Source organism: Rosa rugosa, chromosome 3 (assembly GCF_958449725.1).
Source record: "Rosa rugosa chromosome 3, drRosRugo1.1, whole genome shotgun sequence".
Taxonomy (NCBI): Eukaryota; Viridiplantae; Streptophyta; class Magnoliopsida; order Rosales; family Rosaceae; genus Rosa; species Rosa rugosa.
This window is the reverse complement of record NC_084822.1, coordinates 8,775,279-8,795,800: the sequence shown is the minus strand read 5'-3', so window position 1 is coordinate 8,795,800 and position 20,522 is coordinate 8,775,279. Positions and strand designations below refer to the sequence as shown.

At 38.4% G+C, this 20,522-nt stretch overlaps 1 protein-coding gene and 2 long non-coding RNA genes across 5 annotated transcripts; 2 read left to right on the top strand and 1 right to left on the bottom strand.

Annotated features, from left to right (window-relative positions):
- Positions 1-1,288: 1,288 nt before the first annotated feature.
- LOC133736102 (uncharacterized) lies at positions 1,289-2,409 on the top strand. Its single transcript, XR_009859419.1, has 3 exons — positions 1,289-1,514; positions 1,726-1,891; positions 2,006-2,409. It is a non-coding gene; the product is annotated as an uncharacterized LOC133736102 (long non-coding RNA).
- A 4,607-nt stretch (positions 2,410-7,016) lies between these two features.
- Positions 7,017-8,199, bottom strand: LOC133739655 (uncharacterized). Of its 3 annotated transcripts, none has more exons than XR_009860725.1 (4): positions 8,092-8,199; positions 7,923-8,011; positions 7,751-7,814; positions 7,017-7,411 (listed from the first exon to the last, which is right to left on the bottom strand). It is a non-coding gene; the product is annotated as an uncharacterized LOC133739655 (long non-coding RNA). The 3 variants fall into 3 exon arrangements; XR_009860726.1 differs by having other exon boundaries at positions 8,161-8,197; XR_009860727.1 differs by having other exon boundaries at positions 7,923-8,020; positions 8,161-8,190.
- Positions 8,200-9,609: 1,410 nt separating this feature from the next.
- LOC133737151 (uncharacterized) lies at positions 9,610-20,455 on the top strand. The gene is made up of 9 exons (XM_062164766.1): positions 9,610-9,669; positions 10,282-10,433; positions 10,514-10,733; positions 11,267-11,359; positions 11,444-11,611; positions 17,897-18,018; positions 18,144-18,276; positions 18,990-19,038; positions 19,687-20,455. The coding sequence occupies exons 1-8, from the start codon at positions 9,610-9,612 to the stop codon at positions 18,999-19,001; spliced, it is 960 nt and encodes a 319-aa protein (XP_062020750.1). The 3' UTR covers positions 19,002-19,038; positions 19,687-20,455.
- The last annotated feature ends 67 nt before the right edge of the window (positions 20,456-20,522 follow it).

The following is a 20,522-nucleotide window of genomic DNA, read 5'->3' as shown; positions in this document are numbered from 1 at the left end:
TTTATGATCTGATCTCTATAACAGGTGTAACATCCCAAACTGCACAACATCAGCTTGAGCACTTTATAGTGCCACAAGACCCTAAAACATAAACCGAAAAATTTGATTTACATTTTAGAGAATCGCAAGGTAGTTTATTGAGTATTTTTCATAAATGCACAGTAGAAACTTAATTATAAATACTTTTTAGGTGAAATTTTTTAAATAATTAAATTCAACTTGTTCGTCCAGAACTTGATATGAAGGATTGCTCGAGAAATGACGAACATCAAGAAATAAGAGTTTAACAAAATTTTAACACAAGACAAACTTCCGACAAGTTTCGGAAAACGAATTTCAAGAAATAAAAATTGAGATTAAACCTAGAACCTAGTTTCCGTTATGACAGTTTATTGAACTCGTTTCCGCACACCTGACTCCATCCGCTACTATCTCTTTACAAGTGCACAACACCTACATCCACACTGTTATAAGGGGTGAGCTTTCGTCCTCGCTGCTGAATAAGGACTTCATCCCGGTTAGGTTAGAAAATTTTTAACTTTAGAGGTGCACCGTACCAGTATGAAAACGTATTTAAATCATTAACTTTAAAAACAACTAACTTTTAAAATATTTTTCCAACAGAATGGAATGGTTAGTATGCATTGCACTTTAGAAAGCGTCCGCTATCTAGTTACACCCATGTACCAAGTCCGTCATTTCGATAAAAATACTTGGACGACCTGCGTAGTTAACCCTCCTGAGGTTTTGGGAATTGAACCCAAGGAAGTCAGTGCTACTCTTCTCTCTCAAATCATCAACAATATCTCTCACGAAATGGTTAGTATGCATTGCATTTGAACATAACCAAACCATATAACTTAACATTTCTCATTTTATATAAAATATGAAAACAACTAACCGAGAAACCGTGAGACCCCGTAAAACTTGAAGAAGTTGAATTAGAGTTGTTTGTGATTAATTTTATTATCTTGGTAATGGTTAAGGATACTTGGGACATATTTTTCAGAAATTTTCTTGAGAGGAAATGTCCAGTTTGAGGCTCGGTATTAAAGTGCATATCGAGATGAGTCTGTAGAAATTTTCGTTAAAATTTTTTTCGATACGAGCTATTTCTTATGAATTTTGGAAGTTCAAGAAATAAAGAAAAGGAAGAGAAAAATCACGTTGGGCAATCTGGACCGTACGCTATCCACCATTTGATCTGGCGCATTGATTTTAATTTGATTGAGGAATATATAAATGCCCAAGCCAGATTGATTAACCTAGAAACCTCGATACAGTCAACCCATTTCTTCAACCCGATCACCCGAAAAGGCGACCCGGCCGTATCTCCACCTTCCGGTCGATTCACGGTGTCGCATGGATGGCGTTATCCTCAACTCGATGGCGAGAAGCTGAAAGTGGATTTGGCTTGCTCAACCAAATCGTCACGATAGCAAAACGAATCCCGAAAGCTACGGCGGTTTCGATGCATTCTCCGGCGACTCCGATCACCGACGATAGCAACTGAGGTACGAAAATTTATCTCCTCGTCGAGCTCTACAAGAAAATGTAACTGCATGTCAATTTCGGTTAAGATTTGGAAAAGTTGGTGTTTTGGGGATGTACGGCCACCGCTGTGTTCACTGTGAGCAGCGGCGATTTGGGTCATTTTTAGTTTTCTTTCCACCTTGGTTCATATCTTAGAGAGTATAATAATGCCTGGTTATGCTTGAACTGCAGAATTGGTTGAGTTGGTGAGATGAAGTGAGCTATCTCTGTAAATGGAATGGTTGACGTGCTTCAGAATATAGTTCGTACGTTGTTTCCAGACTAAGAGCATGGACTTGGCGAAATGGAACTACAATGAAGTCTGGGATTTCATAATTATTAGCATGTATCATTGAAGGTAAATTCCTTAGGCTTAGAAAAGACGTCCAACCATAATTGTTGGAGACTTGTAGATTTCTGCTTGGTTTGAATTGGAATTGGATTGAGGTATTGATGACTTTTGCTTACCTAGATTGGAGACTGAGGAGAAGCAAGTGGTCAGATTAAGGTTGTGGTGGAAGCTCTGTCATTTGGACATGAATTGAAGCTGTGAAGAACAATGACAACGTGCATGTACCTTGGACCAAGAACCCAGCTGAATAAAGAGACAAAATTGGTCAAAATTTTAGGTAAGGTAAGCTGGAATTTCTTTCAAGGGTATGAAGTCATGATACTGTAAATATGAAATTTGCGATGTTCGAATTAAGTTGCAAAGCTTTAGCTCCTGTAATCGTGGTTCGATATTATCTGGAAGCTAAGGAATGAATTTGTCAGAGTCATTATCACAAGTTCCTGTGATTTTGCATAGTTAATGGTTAAGGCATTAAGCCAGCGGGATAATTATAAGTTTGTTTGTGGTATATATGAAAACTATGAGTTGGGACCTGGTGTATATATTGTTAATTAATTTGGTATCGCTTCTAGTGCACTTGGTTTATCATTTGATTGTGGTACTGGACAAAATTTCTAAGTACGTGTACACCTTGTGTGTTAATGGATGGCATAGAGGTGTAGAGCCTTGCATTTTGGGATCATATGAAATTCTTGTCAAATAGAATTCTAAGAACTCTGGTCACTAAAGTGTGAGTTTGGTTCGAACTGAAGAACTGTTTAGAAAGAAAGAAAAATAGTTTTGGGTGTCCAGATAAATAAAAAGGATTACACCCATCAAGGAAAGGAAACCATTCTTGGAAGAAATTAACTAAATGGGATTGGCATTATTGTCAAGCATTACAGTTTGGGATTTTATAATGACACTTGAATTATTTTCGAACTTAGGGACTCCAATTACTCGGAATGTGAAAGGTGGAGGTGTTGGCCTAAGAAAACAAATGGAGTCAAAGTTGCTATATTCCAGGTAGGGTGACTCGGGACTCTCTTGGTTATGATTTTAATTTTATATAAATGATATCGCATGGCTATGATTACTTCTTTATGAATTTGAAGGATTTGATATTTTATTGCCATGCTTGTTTTCAATGGTTTTCTGTATCGTGTGATGACCTGAGAGTGAGAGGAGCATAGAGACTACCTTGAGTTTTGATCCCCTAAACCTCCGGAGGGGCTGTATGGACGGTATGGTGTCTTACATCTTGTGACGTGTGACATCATTTCTAGGTGATACGGCGTAAATGGACACTCTTGCCACTCCTTGCCATTCATGAAATTAATCTTGGTAAGGGTGTAGTTGGCATAGAGACCGGTCATCAGGTTTGTGTTTTCTGGGCCCGCATATATGTTTTTGAAACTAATCCTATGATTTATGATTTGATCTTTACTTTTACCTATGTACGTAGTTTTCAAATACTGGCCAGAAATATATATATACATTTTTACGTGTTTTTAAATCTAGCCGAGGTGAATGCCCTATTGAGTAGCGAGGACGAAAACTCACCTCTACAACAGATTTGGATGCAGGTACTGTGCACGTAAACGGGACAATACTGGAGTGAGCTGGGTGTGCTGATGAAATGATTTTGTGTAACACTTCCATTTCAACTCTAATATCATAAATTTTTGAAAAAGTACTACTTGGTTATTCTAACTCTTTATTTTCAATGCCTTGCGTATCTCTAGGATCACACCTAGCTTGTGATCCTAAGGTTCGCGGCACTGTAATGCGGTTGATTCGGTGAGGTGCGAATCGGGGTGTTATAGAAAGGCCACAAATCCCTTACCTGGATTCTGAAACTTATCTTGTCACATCATCCGGTGATCACAGACTTTCCTTCCATGGGTAACTAGAGTCCTAAACTCTTGCACCTTGTCAAGGATCAAGGTAGTAGCATCAACAGGTCTGGGGTAGGCTTGATTTATGATTGGGCTTGGCAGTTGGCTAAAGGGTGTCAAGTTGACTGCCTCCCTTGGTTGGCTTGCGTTAAAGGAGTTATCAGGTGGGTATGAATCAACAACTTGCTCATGGATTAGCAGTGGTGGGGGTGTTGGTCCGGGCCTGCCAACTCTGGCGGGTTTAATGGTACTCCTATGTGTACCACCTGAGTTGGTGGTGTTAGGATTACTCTGGCTCCATCGTTTGTTTTAGGTCCTGTGCTTTGCAAGTGTTCGCTTAGTGCTAGGTTGGCGTTTCCTCTACCGCCTTTTTTAGCTCGTTAAATTTTGCCAATAATCCCGCCCCCTGGTTAAGAGTTGTTGTCTTTTCCTTTCGTTTATGCTCTAGTTCTCTGTTGGCCTTATGTATGTCCGCCGGTGCTAGCTCCAACTTGGCGGCAAGATCCTGGCTTGGCACTTGGTCGCTACCGCTTGGTTGATCTTCCACTATAGAGTGGGTTAGGGGGTTTTCCAGGGTGATAGCCTGGTGTTGGTCGTCAATGTTAGCCGGGGTGCCAAATAGTGCACGCGCTACGGTTGCTGAAGAATTTACAAGTTAGAGGTTAGCGATTTGCTCCGGCTGGTTGGTCACACTTTGCTCGTTACCATTTGTTATGGTAGTGATGTGTCATGCCCTGGATCCGGTGTCGGTGGATTTTAAGCACTTGACCCCGAATCAGAGGTGTGAGTGTTACAAAGCAGAATGTAAGTAAATTCTTCCTTTTAGGCTCGTCCAACCCACTTCGGCTCGTCAAAACCTAAGTACTTCTCTGCAAAAGGTATTAGAGATGGATGGGTGAGCAAAACAATGCGCTCAGTGAGTAGATCATGTAATAGGCTAGTAAAGCCATGTCATTATACACACGCTAGAAAGTAGTATATCGTATACACATCAATTCACATCAATTCATCACATCGTATCATCTCTTCTTATTGATTATCCTTCAATTTAGTGTCCACCACGGGCACCCTAATGGCCTTCTCTAGCCCTATACCACCGTGTGACAGATCCTTACCTCGGCATAACCAATCTAGAAGTTCTCATGTTCTATGACTAGTCAAACAATGGATCCAGCAAATAATATATATAAACTCAGCATATTTCGCAAATAGACATGCTTCACTTGAAAATATAGAGATATTTTGTAAATAGATAAAATCATGCTTTTCCACCATTTTTGTAGAAAATAAGAATATTTGAAACATATTACACAAACCCACTCACCTCGACAATACCAATCGCCTCCTAGAACATCGATTGTAAATAGAGCCTCCTAATAGGAGCCTTCTAGAAATAACCGTTAGATCTAACTCAAACCTTTATGGATAGAAAGAGGACATCAAGATGGATCTGTAGCCTTTCGCAGATCTTGAATCGGAGATACGGATCGAAAGTTATGATCCACCGAAGTTTTAGAAAGAGAAAGCTAGAGAGAGAAACTAAAGAGAGAGAATGTTTCTTAGAAATTGGTACGAAATATATGGGGGCTGAGTTCCTATTTATAGGGAGAGAATACCAATGAAAAGTTGCCAAGTGTTAAATTCCTAAAGAAACAGCTACAAGCTTGTGCCACTTGTCAAGCACACAAAAACCTTATGCCACCACTTGACAAATGTCAATCTTATCTTGCACATGCAAGACACATTTTGCTGCTGCTAATTGGTCTCTAAGTCAAGCCTATAGACCCTTGGTAACGCGCCACATCACCACGTAATTTGATGTCCAACTAAACTTCAAAAATTCGTTAAAAAATAGTTCGGGAATCTGAAAAATTCACTTAAACGTGATGCGAACTCGTGACGATCTCTACTTTCCACTTCCAACCTCAAAAAAAATAAAATTTGACCAACTTTAAAATTCAGGATCTCACATGATGAGTGAGTGACCTTTAACTCAAGGTTCCTACAGACGATATCAATGTTAATGTTCAAGATTCTGACGGTAGTCCTATCTTGTTAACCCAGACGATGCCTAAGTCAATTAATATATTTATATTGACAAAATAACTTTAGGTAAGTATTTAATGCGTAATCAATGAGAGAGGAGTGGACCTTTTATAGGTGGAAGGGAGAATGCCTTTCATTTGGTTTTCAGATGTGAGACTGATAAGGATTAGTTAGTACCTGCTGATGCTTCAGCGAGGTGCTATTAACGTAGCGAGTGACGATGCATCAAGGGTGATGTTGGCCTGAGCCTGAGCCCAGGCGACAACCTGCATAGTGGTGTTTCCGGAGGTTGCACCCATGGTGGCGTTAATGCTCAGGATGGTGGCCTCACTATGCCAATAATAGCTTCAGACGACAGATATGATATGCAAATTATCTGTAGTCTATCCAGCTGTCATCTCTTATGGCATCAGACGACAGATATCCTCTGTCGTCTGTTCTCACTCAGACAATAGAAGTTTCGTAAGGCTCTGTCGTCTGAACAACCCAACTTTGAAGGATTTGGAACTTTCTGTAGTTATTAATCACATACAACGACATATTAATGTTGTTGAAATGAGGTACAAACTACAGTTTTAATAAAATCTCTGTCGTCTGAAAACAAATAAAAACACATATATATGTTGTCTGAAGTTACCAAAATAAAGACTTGTTTGACAATCTATTGTTTGAATGCATTTTTAACGACATTTAATTGTTGTTTGTAGATCACTTATAATTGGGTAAATTATGCTCATCTGTAGTCTAAATAGTTGTAAGACTTTATTTTTATGTCGTCTGTCTTGTATTCCAACCACAGTTTTAAGTTTTTATGTTGTCTGATATAAAATAAAACTTCACGTTTCTGTTGTTTGATAATCAATTGAACTTCAGTTTTATGTTGTCTGATAGAAAATAAAACTTCGCGTTTCTGTTGGTTGATAATCAATTGAACTTCAGTTTTATGTTGTCTGTTAGAAGTATTTATGTTGTTTGATAGTGAATTGAACTTCAATTTTCTGTTGTCTGATAAAAGTATTATGTAGTTTGATAGTGAATTGAACTTCAGTTTTCTGTTAAAGGCATCTCTGTTGTTTGATAGTGAAATAAACTTCAGTTTTCTGTTGTTACTGTATTTGTGATACAACATATCATAAACCTGCATTTGTTGGATTTGAACCATAGCAAACCTCATTCTGTACAGTAGTCATCAAAAAGGCAGATTAATTATAAGATCAATTCCTCATTGCATAAATTAACCCACCAAAATACATTTCCATCAGTAGCATAATACTAAACTAGCTAGCATGCTAGCCTTTACATTAACTGATTTTAATTACTGCCATTGTTGCACGGATCCTAATCTAACTAAGACAAAAACCTAGTAGCATCCATAGAGTAGTTACAGCAACTGCATGCATTTGTTCAACACTTTCCATCAGTTCTGTCAAAATGCACAAAAGCAGTTCCTAAACACTACTACTGCTCATAACCTACCAGAAACAAAAGCATATATATAGGCTGATACTTAATTTTCTGGGAACTTCAAAACATGCTTAGCCCATTCCGCTCGGATCTCATCAACATCCTTGTCTGTGTAAACCAAATTTGACCTCGTTCCCCACTGTAATAAGAAAATGCAGCAAATTAAATATGAAAGTTATATGCACAGAGCATGCACTATATCATTCACAGAAATTTCTTATCTAAGTACCTTTTATCTACTCAACTACTGATTATACCAAGCCTAAATGCCTCGAACAAAGACAGCTTCAACTAACAGAAACAATATATATATGATAGAACTTTTCATAGGACAAAGTCATGGATGGACACTCTTTTTGAGTCTATAACGAATATGTAATTATGCATCACGTGAATATAGGAACCATTACAGTATATATCTGCAAATTAAAACTTAAAGTATTGTTGTGATTCTAGACCAGGTAAATTTCAAATATACCACTTAACCATCTCAACACAAGTATCTAATCATCTGCTACTCAAAAGCCTTGATCTTTTATTTCCTGCAAGCACATATGTAAACGAAAAAATGTAACTGCATTTAGCATTGATCCTTAGTTCATTTACATAATCTCAAAAACATAAACTTATTATGGACAAGTGATGCTAACCATGAGCCATGGAATCTGTAAAGCGTCTAGGCTTAGTGTTCTGTGATCATTTGGAGCCACCAGGCAAGTTCTAGTTGTTGATGTTATGGCTGCCAAAACTGAGAGAAATCAAAACTTTGGTGGTATATAGTGAGGACGGTAGGACACCATAAATTGAAGTTGTACATACAATAGCATGCATTATGAACATGTGGTTATACTGAAATAAAGCATCACATATATTTGGGAGGGATCAAACCACAAATGAAGCATCACAACATCAGTAACGATCATCATGCACTACTACAAAAAGTTAATCACACAACACTTATCACACAACGGAATGGAAATCTTCCGTTGTGTGTTTAAGTAAAATCTATTGTACAACGGTATTAATAATGTTTCGTTGTGTGAATGTTAACAAAGTAATAACTTTTTTCTCAGAACTACATTGCACAACACAATTAAGTGTTGTCCGTTGTCTGAGTCTTAAAAATTTAGCGGCAGATTTCCCTCCACTCTCGAGTCTTGGTTGCCTCTTGAAATCTGAAATTTGGGGTACTTAGTACAACGGTGCTTGACATTGTCCGTTGTGTGATTGAAAACTAGACACCAAATTTTGAGGAAGCTTGCTTGGATATCTTCCACTAGGCAAACCTTGTGCAAGATGTAAAAATCAGACAACAGAAGTTATACTTTTCGGTTGTGTGAAGTGAGAACATAGGTGGCAGCATTTTGAGCTAAAATACAGCAGGCGGCATATTTCCCTCCATGTTTTGACATTTTGATTTTATGTCATACATTCTTACGACAGTGTGTTGTGTTTCTGTTGTGGGATCGACTTCATAAGTAATATTTGAAGTTCAAATCATTTCTTTTCCTATCATTCTCTCTCTCCTGCATCATGTCCGAAAGAAAGAAAAAAAAAAACAAAAGAAGAAGAGAGCTAGAACCACTCAACCTGCTGAGCCTAAGCCTCTCTCTCAGTCCGAAAGCCAACTATTTCCTCTCTCTTTCTCTCTCTTCTGTCAAAATACTGAGCCTAGGACTCTCTCTCAGTGTAGCTCCTCGCTTCTATTCTTTCCTCCCCGATATACCGACCCAAATCCTCTACTCCGGTTTACTCTTCTCCTTGAAACCCTAATTCCCCAGTTGTTCTTAGTCTTCAGTGAGAAATTGGGGCTCGCTCTTCACTTCTCCATGAAACCCTAATTCACCTATTGTTACTGACGAGGCGGCAGAGGAGGAGAAGGACGCTGAGGTTTCGGAGGAGGGGGGGGATCGTCGCAGCCGGTGAGGCTGTGGAATCTGAGGACGAGGAAGGCTCCAATTGGCAGTGGTGGCGGCAAGGGGTTGAAAATTGAGGAGAGAAAGGTGAATTACTTGCCGTTGGGGAGTGAGGCTCTGGAGAAGAAGGACGGGCCCAAGTTCTCTCTCAGTCTCTCCAAGAAGGAGATCGAAGAGGATTTCATACAGATGCTCGGCCACCGCCCTCCCGCCGCCCTAAGAAGAGACCCAGAGTGGTGCAGAAGCAATTGGATATAAGTCAATTCCAAATTATTACTCTTTCTTCACAATTTCACTCATCTTCTTCATCTCTCCCAAATTAACTGTCTTTGCACTTCTTCTTCTTCTTCCTTTGGTTTCTCTGGAAGCAAAGTAATGATATTCATGGTGGTTTGGATTTACAGGCATTGTTTTCCGAAATATGGTTGACGGAGTCTTAGTTGATTCGTACAAGGTTGCGGAGTTCCCTGAAAATGTCAAGGTATTTGCTTTCGTCGGGGTTCTCTCTGAAAATTTCAAAAGTTTCTTGCTTTCATTATAACAGAATGATAACAAATAAGGGCCCTGGTAGTTTAGGTCTCTAGCTTCTGGATTATAAAGTTTTGCTTCAATGTAATTGAGTACTTGTGTTGTGGGTTCATAAGAAGAACATGGAATTCGAAGTTCCTGCTCTTCTTCTCTTTTGTCACTAATCTATTTAAGTATCAATGGATGAACACAATTTGTTTCAGCTGCTTCTTGGTTTTACTTACTTGAGCTTGTTTTCAATGAGTTGGAGTTTTCAGAAATTTGGTTCCTTAATTTTGAACTTGATTCGTTATGCAGAGGTAGCAATTTGCAGCGAATGCTGGCTTGTTTTGATTGTTTTAAGGCTCGGTTTTCTAACTTCTGGTGCTGCTGGTAGCGCTAATTAGTGGTAGGCCACAGTACACATTGTGCAATGGGAATTTGATGAAATGTCAAATCCCCTGCAATGCTTAATGTTCAGTTGCTTTGGAACAATGATTTTGTTTGTTAATTATAATTCATCTTCTTTCTTCTTTTCTTAGTAAATGTAAAGGTAAGCTGGGTGGCTGCTATTATATGGAAATAGTTATATGGAATAGAATACCTGCTCTATGAACGTCCAAAGTACCCGATAAAGGAAGATGATGACACCACTAGAAATGGTCCTACGGCTAGAGGGGAGACGTCTGATACCGTGAAGGTGACAAGAAATATAAGAGATGAAACAGTTCGAGCTAGGTGGGTCAGAAAATCGCTGATTACTAGTGCCTTTTTCTAATTGTCTGGTTTAATTATTACTGACATGTTCTAATTTGCAGTGAACAGGGTAAGACCATGAAAAATGCTGGATGGGATTTCAGCATTGGATCACAGGGTACAGGGACTATTAGAAGTGTAGCAGCCGTAAAACCACCTCAGGCAAGAGAAAGAAAGCCAGAAGGCCGGTATAATCAGGTTACACCTGAAAGGCTCCCCGAGAATAGTAACCGACATTTGTCACCTGGGAGTGCACAACATGATTCGCATGAAGATGAAGATGTAACTCTCTCTCTCTCTCTCTGTGCGTGTGCGTGTGCGTGTGTGCACGCGCATATTTGATACAAGTTGCATCCACTGATTTGATCTCTTCTAAATAATTGGTGAAGGTTTGGTGTAGAAACATGCCTAGTCATTCCTCAGTTTTATCGTGCCGAGGGAAGATGCAGTGTGTGCTATAATAGCTGTATTGCAGCCGTACAATTAGTTCTCTAGGAAGTTTTGTTTTTTTGCATATATCTGGGTGTCAAGAGTATCCATTTCTGTAGAACTTAACCAGCATAACTGTTGCAGTGTTAAACTGTTTAATGATCTAATAAATGACATAGTAGTAGTATAGATTTTTGTCATGTTTAAGCTATTTGATGCCGTTACTTGTTTTTTTGACTTTCGAGTTCTCTCTGCTTTTACTGGCTTTAAGTTAACTAAGATGCATAGCTAGCAGTTATGCTTGTATCAATTTGTATGAAATTTCATTTACTTGACTCGAGTTGGCGTTCATAATTGTTTACACCAATGTGATGATGTATTTCCAGGAAGATTTGACTGTAAGTGGGTCTGGAACTGTTGTTATACGAACACCCAAAGGATCTCAGTCATCTTCTCAGTTTCGTGATCAAAACTCTCTGGTACTAATCTGTACTATTAGGAAAGAATACAAAGTATTGAAGTCTTAATTTTATGAACTGAGATAAGCTCCTTTTGCTTTGTAGACCAGCAGCACATATGCTTCTTATGAAGATGCTTCTTCCAGTGGAACTGTTGTTTTTCGTGGCCAGCTTGATGATTCTGATTCTCCTCGAACGCCAAGATCGAGGCTGGGAATTCAAGAGAGAACTTCAAGTTCTTCAATTGAAGACAATGCCATGAATCTTGCAGAGGTGGTTTTTGCTCTATGATATTAGTTAGTTCAATCCTAGCATTGAAGTTCTTATCTATAATGTAATTCAATTCAATGTGAGTCAGAATATCAGCAAAATGCTGGTGGTACCTAACAATATGACGTCCTTGACACCAAGCAAGATCAATCTAGTTTTAATTCTAATAAATAAATAAATAAATAATAAAAGGTACATTCTTAAACATATGAAGTACTCATCGGTTACATTTTATGCATAAAGTATCAAATTTGAAAAGTTTTTTCTTTCCATATACCTTTTATTGATTATAAAATTGATTGTCTTCCCACATCCAGTCTCCTCCAAGGTTTGAATCTGTAATTTTCTTGGTTGTCATATTTGTTGTGCGGAAGCGTAACAAACAAGGTATTGATATGAATTCAACAGTAACAAACAAAGCAAAAACAACTAATAAACAAACCACAAAGAACACCAAGATTTATAGTGGTTCACTCAATCAGTGTGATTGAGCTACATCCACTTTCGGAGCCGGCAAGATATTCCACTATGATCAATTTGGAGAAACATAAACAAGAGTTTATGAACAACTCTCTCTACCCAAATCCCTCATACACCCAAACCTATTAACTCTCCTTTGATTCAAATAGAGAAGAAGAAGAATTCTTACTTCTCATATACAATACATAGCAACACCAACAACTAAGCTTAAGAAGCTTCAACTATGGAATTGCTAAGTCTCCAAAAAGAGAGGAAAGACAGAGTATTCAAGGATGGCTATCAATTATGTTTCTCCCTTCTGCTCTCTCTGTTTCACGTTGCTCTCTGTGTCTTCCCTTCTACAACTTCATCCAGCTGCAATGATTAATTATATGTCTATAATTAATCCTAGGATCCCCTTCCGTTCCAATGGCTGCCACTTATCAAGAAACATATTCATTCTACTTTTGTTTCTTTTGGACTTCTTTTTCTCACTCTCTACTTTTGGCTGCCATGTTCCATAATTCTCTTGTCTGCATATGTATAATTAATACTAGCACATGCATCTAGTTCACATGCTTTCAACTCTTTCGGCTGCCCACTTCAAAAGCACATATACATGCCTATAATTATGATATTAAGCAGCACATGCAGCTATCACACATGGGAGACAACATTTTGTCTACCTATCAAGTCAAGCCAATAACAACAATCTCCACCTTGGCTTCACTTGATACAATAATATCACAATTAGAATATCACATACCAATTTGCCGCTCCGACATCCCCGTAGGGAAGATCAAATGCTACGAACACCAATCAAGTTCAAGCAATGCTTGAACTTGCTCAATGGAACTGGTTTGGTCAACATATCAGCAGGATTTTCTTCAGTTCCAACTTTCAGGAGCTCTATATCACCATCCTCCACCAGTTGACGAATCTTGTGAAATTTGACATTGATATGTTTAGTGCGAGCATGAGTAACCTGGTTCTCTGCCAAATGAATAGCACTCTGACTATCACAATAGAGATCCACATAATCTTGAATTATTCCCAAGTCCTCAAGCAAACCACGAAGCCAAATTGCTTCTTTTGCACCCTCTGTTACCGCCATGTATTCAGCTTCTGTAGTCGACAAAGCAATAGTAGATTGCAAGTTCGACTTCCAACTCACCGCTCCACAAGCAAGAGTAAACACATAAGCTGTAGTAGATCGGCACTTATCCAAATCACCTGCGAAATCAGAGTCCACATATCCAACAACACACTGACTCATCTTATCCTACTTAAACACAATTCCAACATCCACAGTACCAAGAATATACCGTAGAATCCATTTCACTGCTTGCCAATGACTTTTACCTGGGTTATGCATATATCTGCTCACCACACTTAAAGCTTGTGAAATGTCAGGTCTAGTACACACCATACAGTACATCAAGCTACCAACAGCACTAGCATAAGGAATTTTAGCCATATATTGCATATCATCATCAGTGCTAGGAGACATAGAAGATTTAAGCTTGAAATGAGAGGCAAGAGGTGTACTTACAGGTTTAGATTCATCAACCATGCCAAACCGTTGTAGTACCTTCTTCAAATATTGTTTTTGTGACAAACAAACCTTGCCTTTCGATCTATCTCTTTCAATTTCCATGCCCAAAATCTTCTTAGCTTCTCCCAAGTCCTTCATTTCAAATTCACCACTCAACTGTGATTTTAATTTTTCAATCTCCACCTTGCTCTTAGATGCAATTAGCATATCATCAACATATAAGAGCAAATAAATGAAGGTCCCAATGTAGCTTGCGAAAGTAAACACATGGATCATAGAGACTCCTAGTGTACTTCTGACCAAACATAAATTTATCAAACCGCTTGTACCACTGTCTTGGGGACTGTTTCAAACCATACAATGATTTATGCAGTTTGCAAACCAATTTTTCCTTACCAGCAACTTTAAAACCATCTGGTTGAGTCATATAGATCTCTTCTTTCAATTCACCATGTAAAAATGCAGTTTCGACATCAAGTTGTGCTAACTCAAGATCAAACTGTGCAACCAAGGCTAAAAGAATACAAATAGAAGAATGCTTCACAACAGGAGAAAATACCTCATTGTAGTCTATTCCTTCTTTTTGTGCATAGCCTTTAGCTACCAATCTAGCCTTGTACCGAGATCCTTCCTTTTTAGCAAATACCCATTTACAGCCAATTGCTCTCTTCCCATGTGGTAACTGAACCAACTCCCAAGTCTTGTTCTTGTGAAGAGACTTCATCTCTTCATCCATTGCTTTTTCCCACTCTACACTATCCGCATTTATCACAGCTTCTTCATAGGTAGAAGGAATTTCTTCTTCAGTAATTGGAAGTGCATAAGTTACCATATCATTTAGCCAAGCTGGCTTTGGAGCATTTCTTTTTCCTTTTGTAAGTGCAATAGGTCCATGTTGCTATGGAGACTCTTGAGCTTGAGCGTCTACTTCAATACTTAAATCTTCATTTGTTGAATCATCTGGCTCAACTGTGGGACTACCTGGATCAATTGGAGTTTCATCAACTTTTTCTTTAAACTCCACCTGCTTCAAACTCTCTATGGTCATCTCCTGTTTTTGAGGATCAGTCTGTTCACTCTGATTAACCATAACAGCCTCATCGAATGTCACATCTCTGCTTACAATAACTTTCCTCACATCTTGACACCAAAGCCTAAATCCCTTCACACCATCATTAAATCCCAAGAAAATAGCCTTCTTGGCTCTCGGATCAAGCTTGCTTTCCCTGACATGAAAATAAGCAGGACAACCAAAAATATGTAAGTAATGATAATCAGTAGCAGGTTTTCCAGACCATACCTCCATGGGCGTTTTACCCTCATTTGCAGCAGTAGGCAACCTGTTGATGAGATGGCCTGCATATGTAACTGCCTCAGCCCAAAACTCTTTGCCTAATCCAGCATTAGACAACATACATCGAACTTTCTCCAGTAAAGTACGATTCATGCGCTCTGCTACCCCATTCTGTTGTGGTGTCTCTCTAACTGTGAAGTGTCTCACAATGCCCTCATCTTGACATAACTTCAAGAATGGATCGGACTTGTATTCACTACCATTATCTGATCTGAGCCTCTTAAGTTTTCGACCTGTCTGAGTCTCAATCATCTTCTTCCACTTCACAAATATATCTAAGACTTCATCTTTATGCTTCATGGTGTACACCCATACTCTTCTAGAGAAGTCATCAACAAAAGAGACATAGTAGTGTTTACCTCCCAAAGATGCAGTTTTGGTAGGTCCCCACACATCTGTGTGAACATAGTCTAGAGCACCTTTAGTCTGATGAACTGCAGTACCAAACTTCACTCTAGTCTGCTTTCCCAATACACAATGTTCACAAAATTCTAATTTGCAAGTCTTTGCACCCTTCAACAAACCTTGCTTCACTAATCCCTGCATTGCTTTCTCACCAGCATGTCCAAGACGCATATGCCATAATCTGGTAGTATCTGCATCATCTGTAGTCTCAGAAATTGCTGTTTCACTTGTCACTGTACTCCCTTGTAGAAAATACAAGTTTCTATCTCTAGTACCTCTCATCATCACAAGTGAACCTGACACAACTCTGGCAACTCCATTCTTCAATGTAACTGTAAGACCCTTTGATTCTAAAGTTCCCAAAGAGATAAGATTTTTCTTCAAGTTCGGAACATACCGAACATCTGTCAATTCTCTAACAACCCCATCATGCATTTTGAGACGAATTGTACCAATCCCTCTAGTTCTGCAAGGACTATCATCTCCCATCAAAACTACTCCACCATTTAGTTCTCTTAAAGTAGAGAACCATTCCTTGTTAGGACACATGTGGTGTGTACAACCCGAATCCAAAATCCATTTCTCAGAATAATCAAGTGCAGATGAGCTTGCCAAAGCAAAATCAATCTCATCCTCTTTAACATCATCAAAGGTAGATGAACAACTCAATGCAAAACCAAAATCTTCATCATCTTCAGATTTTGCAACATTCACTTCAGAACCCTTCTTGTCTCTAGTCTTCAACTTGGGACAATCTTTCTTCCAATGCCCCTTTTGGCGACAAAAGGCACACTCATCTTTTGCAGGAAATTTGCCTCTTGACTTGGAACGAGAATTACCTCTTTTTCCACCAAACTTTCTATCTCCAGATCTTCCTCTTACTACAAGTGCTTCACCTGTCACTTTCTGCAATTGCTTCTCCTTCTTTCGACACTCATTATTTATCAATGAATTACACACATCATCAAATTTCACAAATTCTTTTCCATGCAACAAAGTTGTAATCAAATGCTCATACTCGTCAGGGAGAGAATTTAGCAAACACAAAGCCTTATCCTCATCACTAATTTGCACATCTAAATTAGCCAAATCTGCAAGTATCTTATTGAAATCACTGATGTGTTCAGACATAGAAATACCTTGCCGATAATTGAATCGGAAAAGCCGCCTCTTCAGGTGAAACCGGTTTTCAGCACTCTTGATCATGTATTGGTCTTCCAATTTCTTCCACAGCTCTTTTGCCGAAGTTTCCTTCATGATAAAGAACTTCATATCCTTTGCAAGACACAATCTAATAGAACCACAAGCCCACTTATTAATCTGCTTCCACTCCTTCTCACTCATATCTTCTGGTTTGTCTTCAAGAGCTATATCCAATTCTTGTTGACACAAGACATCCATCATCTCACACTGCCACATGCCAAAATTGTTTGTTCCATCGAACTTCTCAACTTCAAATTTGGCATTGCCAATTGATGGCCTAGTAGTCGACGATGAACCCGAACTCGAATTTTTCGTCATTGAATCCAATCAATACTCAACTCCCAAATTCAGAACTGAAGCTCTGATACCAGTTTGTTGTGCGAAAGCGTAACAAACAAGGTATTGATATGAATTCAACAGTAACAAACAAAGCAAAAACAACTAATAAACAAACCACAAAGAACACAAAGATTTATAGTGGTTCACTCAATCAGTGTGATTGAGCTACATCCACTTTCGGAGCCGGCAAGATATTCCACTATGATCAATTTGGAGAAACATACAACAAGAGTTTATGAACAACTCTCTCTACCCAAATCCCTCATACACCCAAACCTATTAACTCTCCTTTGATTCAAATAGAGAAGAAGAAGAATTCTTACTTCTCATATACAATACATAGCAACACCAACAACTAAGCTTAAGAAGCTTCAACTATGGAATTGCTAAGTCTCCAAAAAGAGAGGAAAGACAGAGTATTCAAGGATGGCTATCAATTATGTTTCTCCCTTCTGCTCTCTCTGTTTCACGTTGCTCTCTGTGTCTTCCCTTCTACAACTTCATCCAGCTGCAATGATTAATTATATGTCTATAATTAATCCTAGGATTCCCTTCCGTTCCAATGGCTGCCACTTATCAAGAAACATATTCATTCTACTTTTGTTTCTTTTGGACTTCTTTTTCTCACTCTCTACTTTTGGCTGCCATGTTCCATAATTCTCTTGTCTGCATATGTATAATTAATACTAGCACATGCATCTAGTTCACATGCTTTCAACTCTTTCGGCTGCCCACTTCAAAAGCACATATACATGCCTATAATTATGATATTAAGCAGCACATGCAGCTATCACACATGGGAGACAACATTTTGTCTACCTATCAAGTCAAGCCAATAACAACAATATTTTTGTTAAAAATCTAATTTAGGTTGGAAAAGAAAAAAAAAAAAACTGAATCCTGAAGTTCTTTTGGCGTCTTTCAAAATGTTTACCTATTGAAGCTGAATTTTTGGTTGACAATGTTTATGCAGGCAAAGGCAGCAATTCAAGGGAGGAAAGGAAATGCTAGAGAAAAGTCTGGGCTGACGAAGGTCAACTATGATTCGCAAGATAGCAGAATAGGGCGGATGACAAATAGCTCTGATTCTACCAGGTACATTTTCTGGGAAACTTCTTTCCAAGAACTCTAGCTCTACCCACACTGGCACCCACACATGTATACACTTATGAAATAGGGTTGAGAACTTCTAATTTATAGAGGAACTCTCTTCACCTCAGACAATCTGATGACTACTTTGACGCACCAAAAGCATCTTCAAGATCATCTCAAGCAAGTGATGATGAAGAAAGTGAAAAAGTAATGTCATCATCTGCAGCATTATCAATGCTGCTCATCCCTTCCCTGAAAGAGGTGAGCTCCCAAATATGTACATACAAGTAGTTTCTTCCATATGGTGTCTGGGGGTAATATTGTGGTTTTAAATTGTACTTTCACTTTGCTTGTACTCATTTGGCATTGTCTAGAACAATACCTTCAAGAACTGCATGTACTAGTTGTCAAAGACATAAAAGCAGTATTTGTCTTCTTTTCCTTCTTTTTCCGGCTCAGGATAGTATTGTTGTCAGAATGTTTGGGTGTTTCTTAAGTAAGAATAAGTAGCATTGGCACGCACATTTCAAAGTGCTATGCAGTCCCCAAGGCTGGTTGCTTTCAATCACAAACACTTGCTGCAATGAAAGTAAGTGAGACCTATTTTAGGGGGTATAGTAGGTTTGCAAAAAAACATTTGATGTCTCTAAGATGGGTGCTTTATGGGATAGAGATCATATGTTCTAGGCTTAGGCTTATGACGAGGTGGTTCCTAAGTTGCAACTTGAATAAGTGAGTCTTTGGTTGCTACTTGACAATTTGTCAAGTAGCAATCAAATTGTTTGGTTGCTACTTGACAATTTGAATTTTGAGTCTTTTGGTTGTTCTCTTCATTTACATGCGTGGACTTGAAATAAGTGAATGTGAGGGAAGAAGATTAATAGTTGATAGGTATTAATAGAACATGCCTTCTAGTGTAGTTGATATGTTTAATAACCTTTCTAAATTCAGATCTGGTATGGCTTGTATGGCAGTTATGGGAATGAATAACCAAATCATTATGAGGGAGCTCTCACATGTAGGGTAAGCTCTCACATTATATGCATGTGGTTTACGTTTTATTAGTACTAATAAAGCTCTGTCGCTTAGGCATCAGACTGGCTATGTAAAATGAATTAAAAACATATAATTCACCTGTTTTCTTTATGAAACAGTTATCAGTTCTGGTGTGTTAGTGAATCTGTTATTCTATATGATTCACCTGTTTTCTTTATTAGTAACACTTGTTATTCAAAATTAAACTTTGGTAACCAACTTGTATTGCTACCAACTATTTACATGGTATATGAATGGTGGGAGGAGTAAATGAAATAAAATTTCTGGGAACTTGTATTGGTACCAACTATTTACATGGTATATGAATAGTGGGAGGAGTACTAAATCAAACACAATTTCTGCATTGGCATATTGTGATGGAAAATTTCTTGTACTAACTTATTTTTACTGCATCCAGCTTTTCTCCTAGAAACATTTTTTGATAGTATTAAAAGAGTACAATGAGCAAGGCACTGCTTTCTAGTCCTCTGTATTCTTGGTCTACAGGGTCCCTCTTATGACTCTGATTTTGTTATGGTTTTGGTTTCTGTTTTTGTTTTATCTTCTTCTTTTTTATTTTCAATTGGAACTAATATTCGATGGTGCATGCTAAAGACTTTTTGTTCTGCTGTTCAGTCTTGTCCATTTCCTGTCTTGCTGCAATTAATCTTAGAGATGGAATGTCATCGATATTAGTTCATTGGCTGCCGAAGGTACTACTGAGATCAGCGGTGTTGTTCATATTGACTGCGGTTATGAGAATGTACATACAAATCTTCACTTTGTGGGAGCTGATATCGAAAGGTTAACTCCTCTTGCTTTTTCCTAATTGCACAGGTACATATTTCTTTTCCCATTGTTATTCAAATTCTGTCCGGAGCCTACTTGATGAGGTTGCTGTTGGCGTATTAATTTCTTATTGGCATATCTTGATCATTTTGAATGCATGGCCACAAGAAGCTAATGTAAAAATTTATTATAATCTGCATGGTTGCAGACTTGCAGATATATGGGTACAGAATGGCACTGTGGGCAGAGGATTTAGGACTTGTTGAAGAATGTTTCAATCGGCCAGAGTCTTGAATGTGTTCAAAGGGTAAGGTCATTGGATGAGCAGAAATGGAGTCAATACTAGAGCTTCTGCAGGGTCCTTGTCCATCATGTGTAGGATCAATGGCTTAAGAGATCAAAAGACTGCTTATCATCTTTGCCTACAAGAGAGCTTCTGCAAGAACAAATGAAGGTGCATTAAAGGAAAGCAGGAGTAATCTATGTAGTTTAGGTCTTCCTAGCTAGAACATTTTACAAGTACAGACTCAATCTCTGTTGTCTCTAGCTTGAATTATAAGGATTGTAGTACTGTTTCTATGGTCATATATTGAGCATTATTTCAGGAAAACGTTTATATGGATATTCTTCTTGTTGTCCAAGTTTCATTCATACAACACAAGACAAAACCATGTGTGTTATTA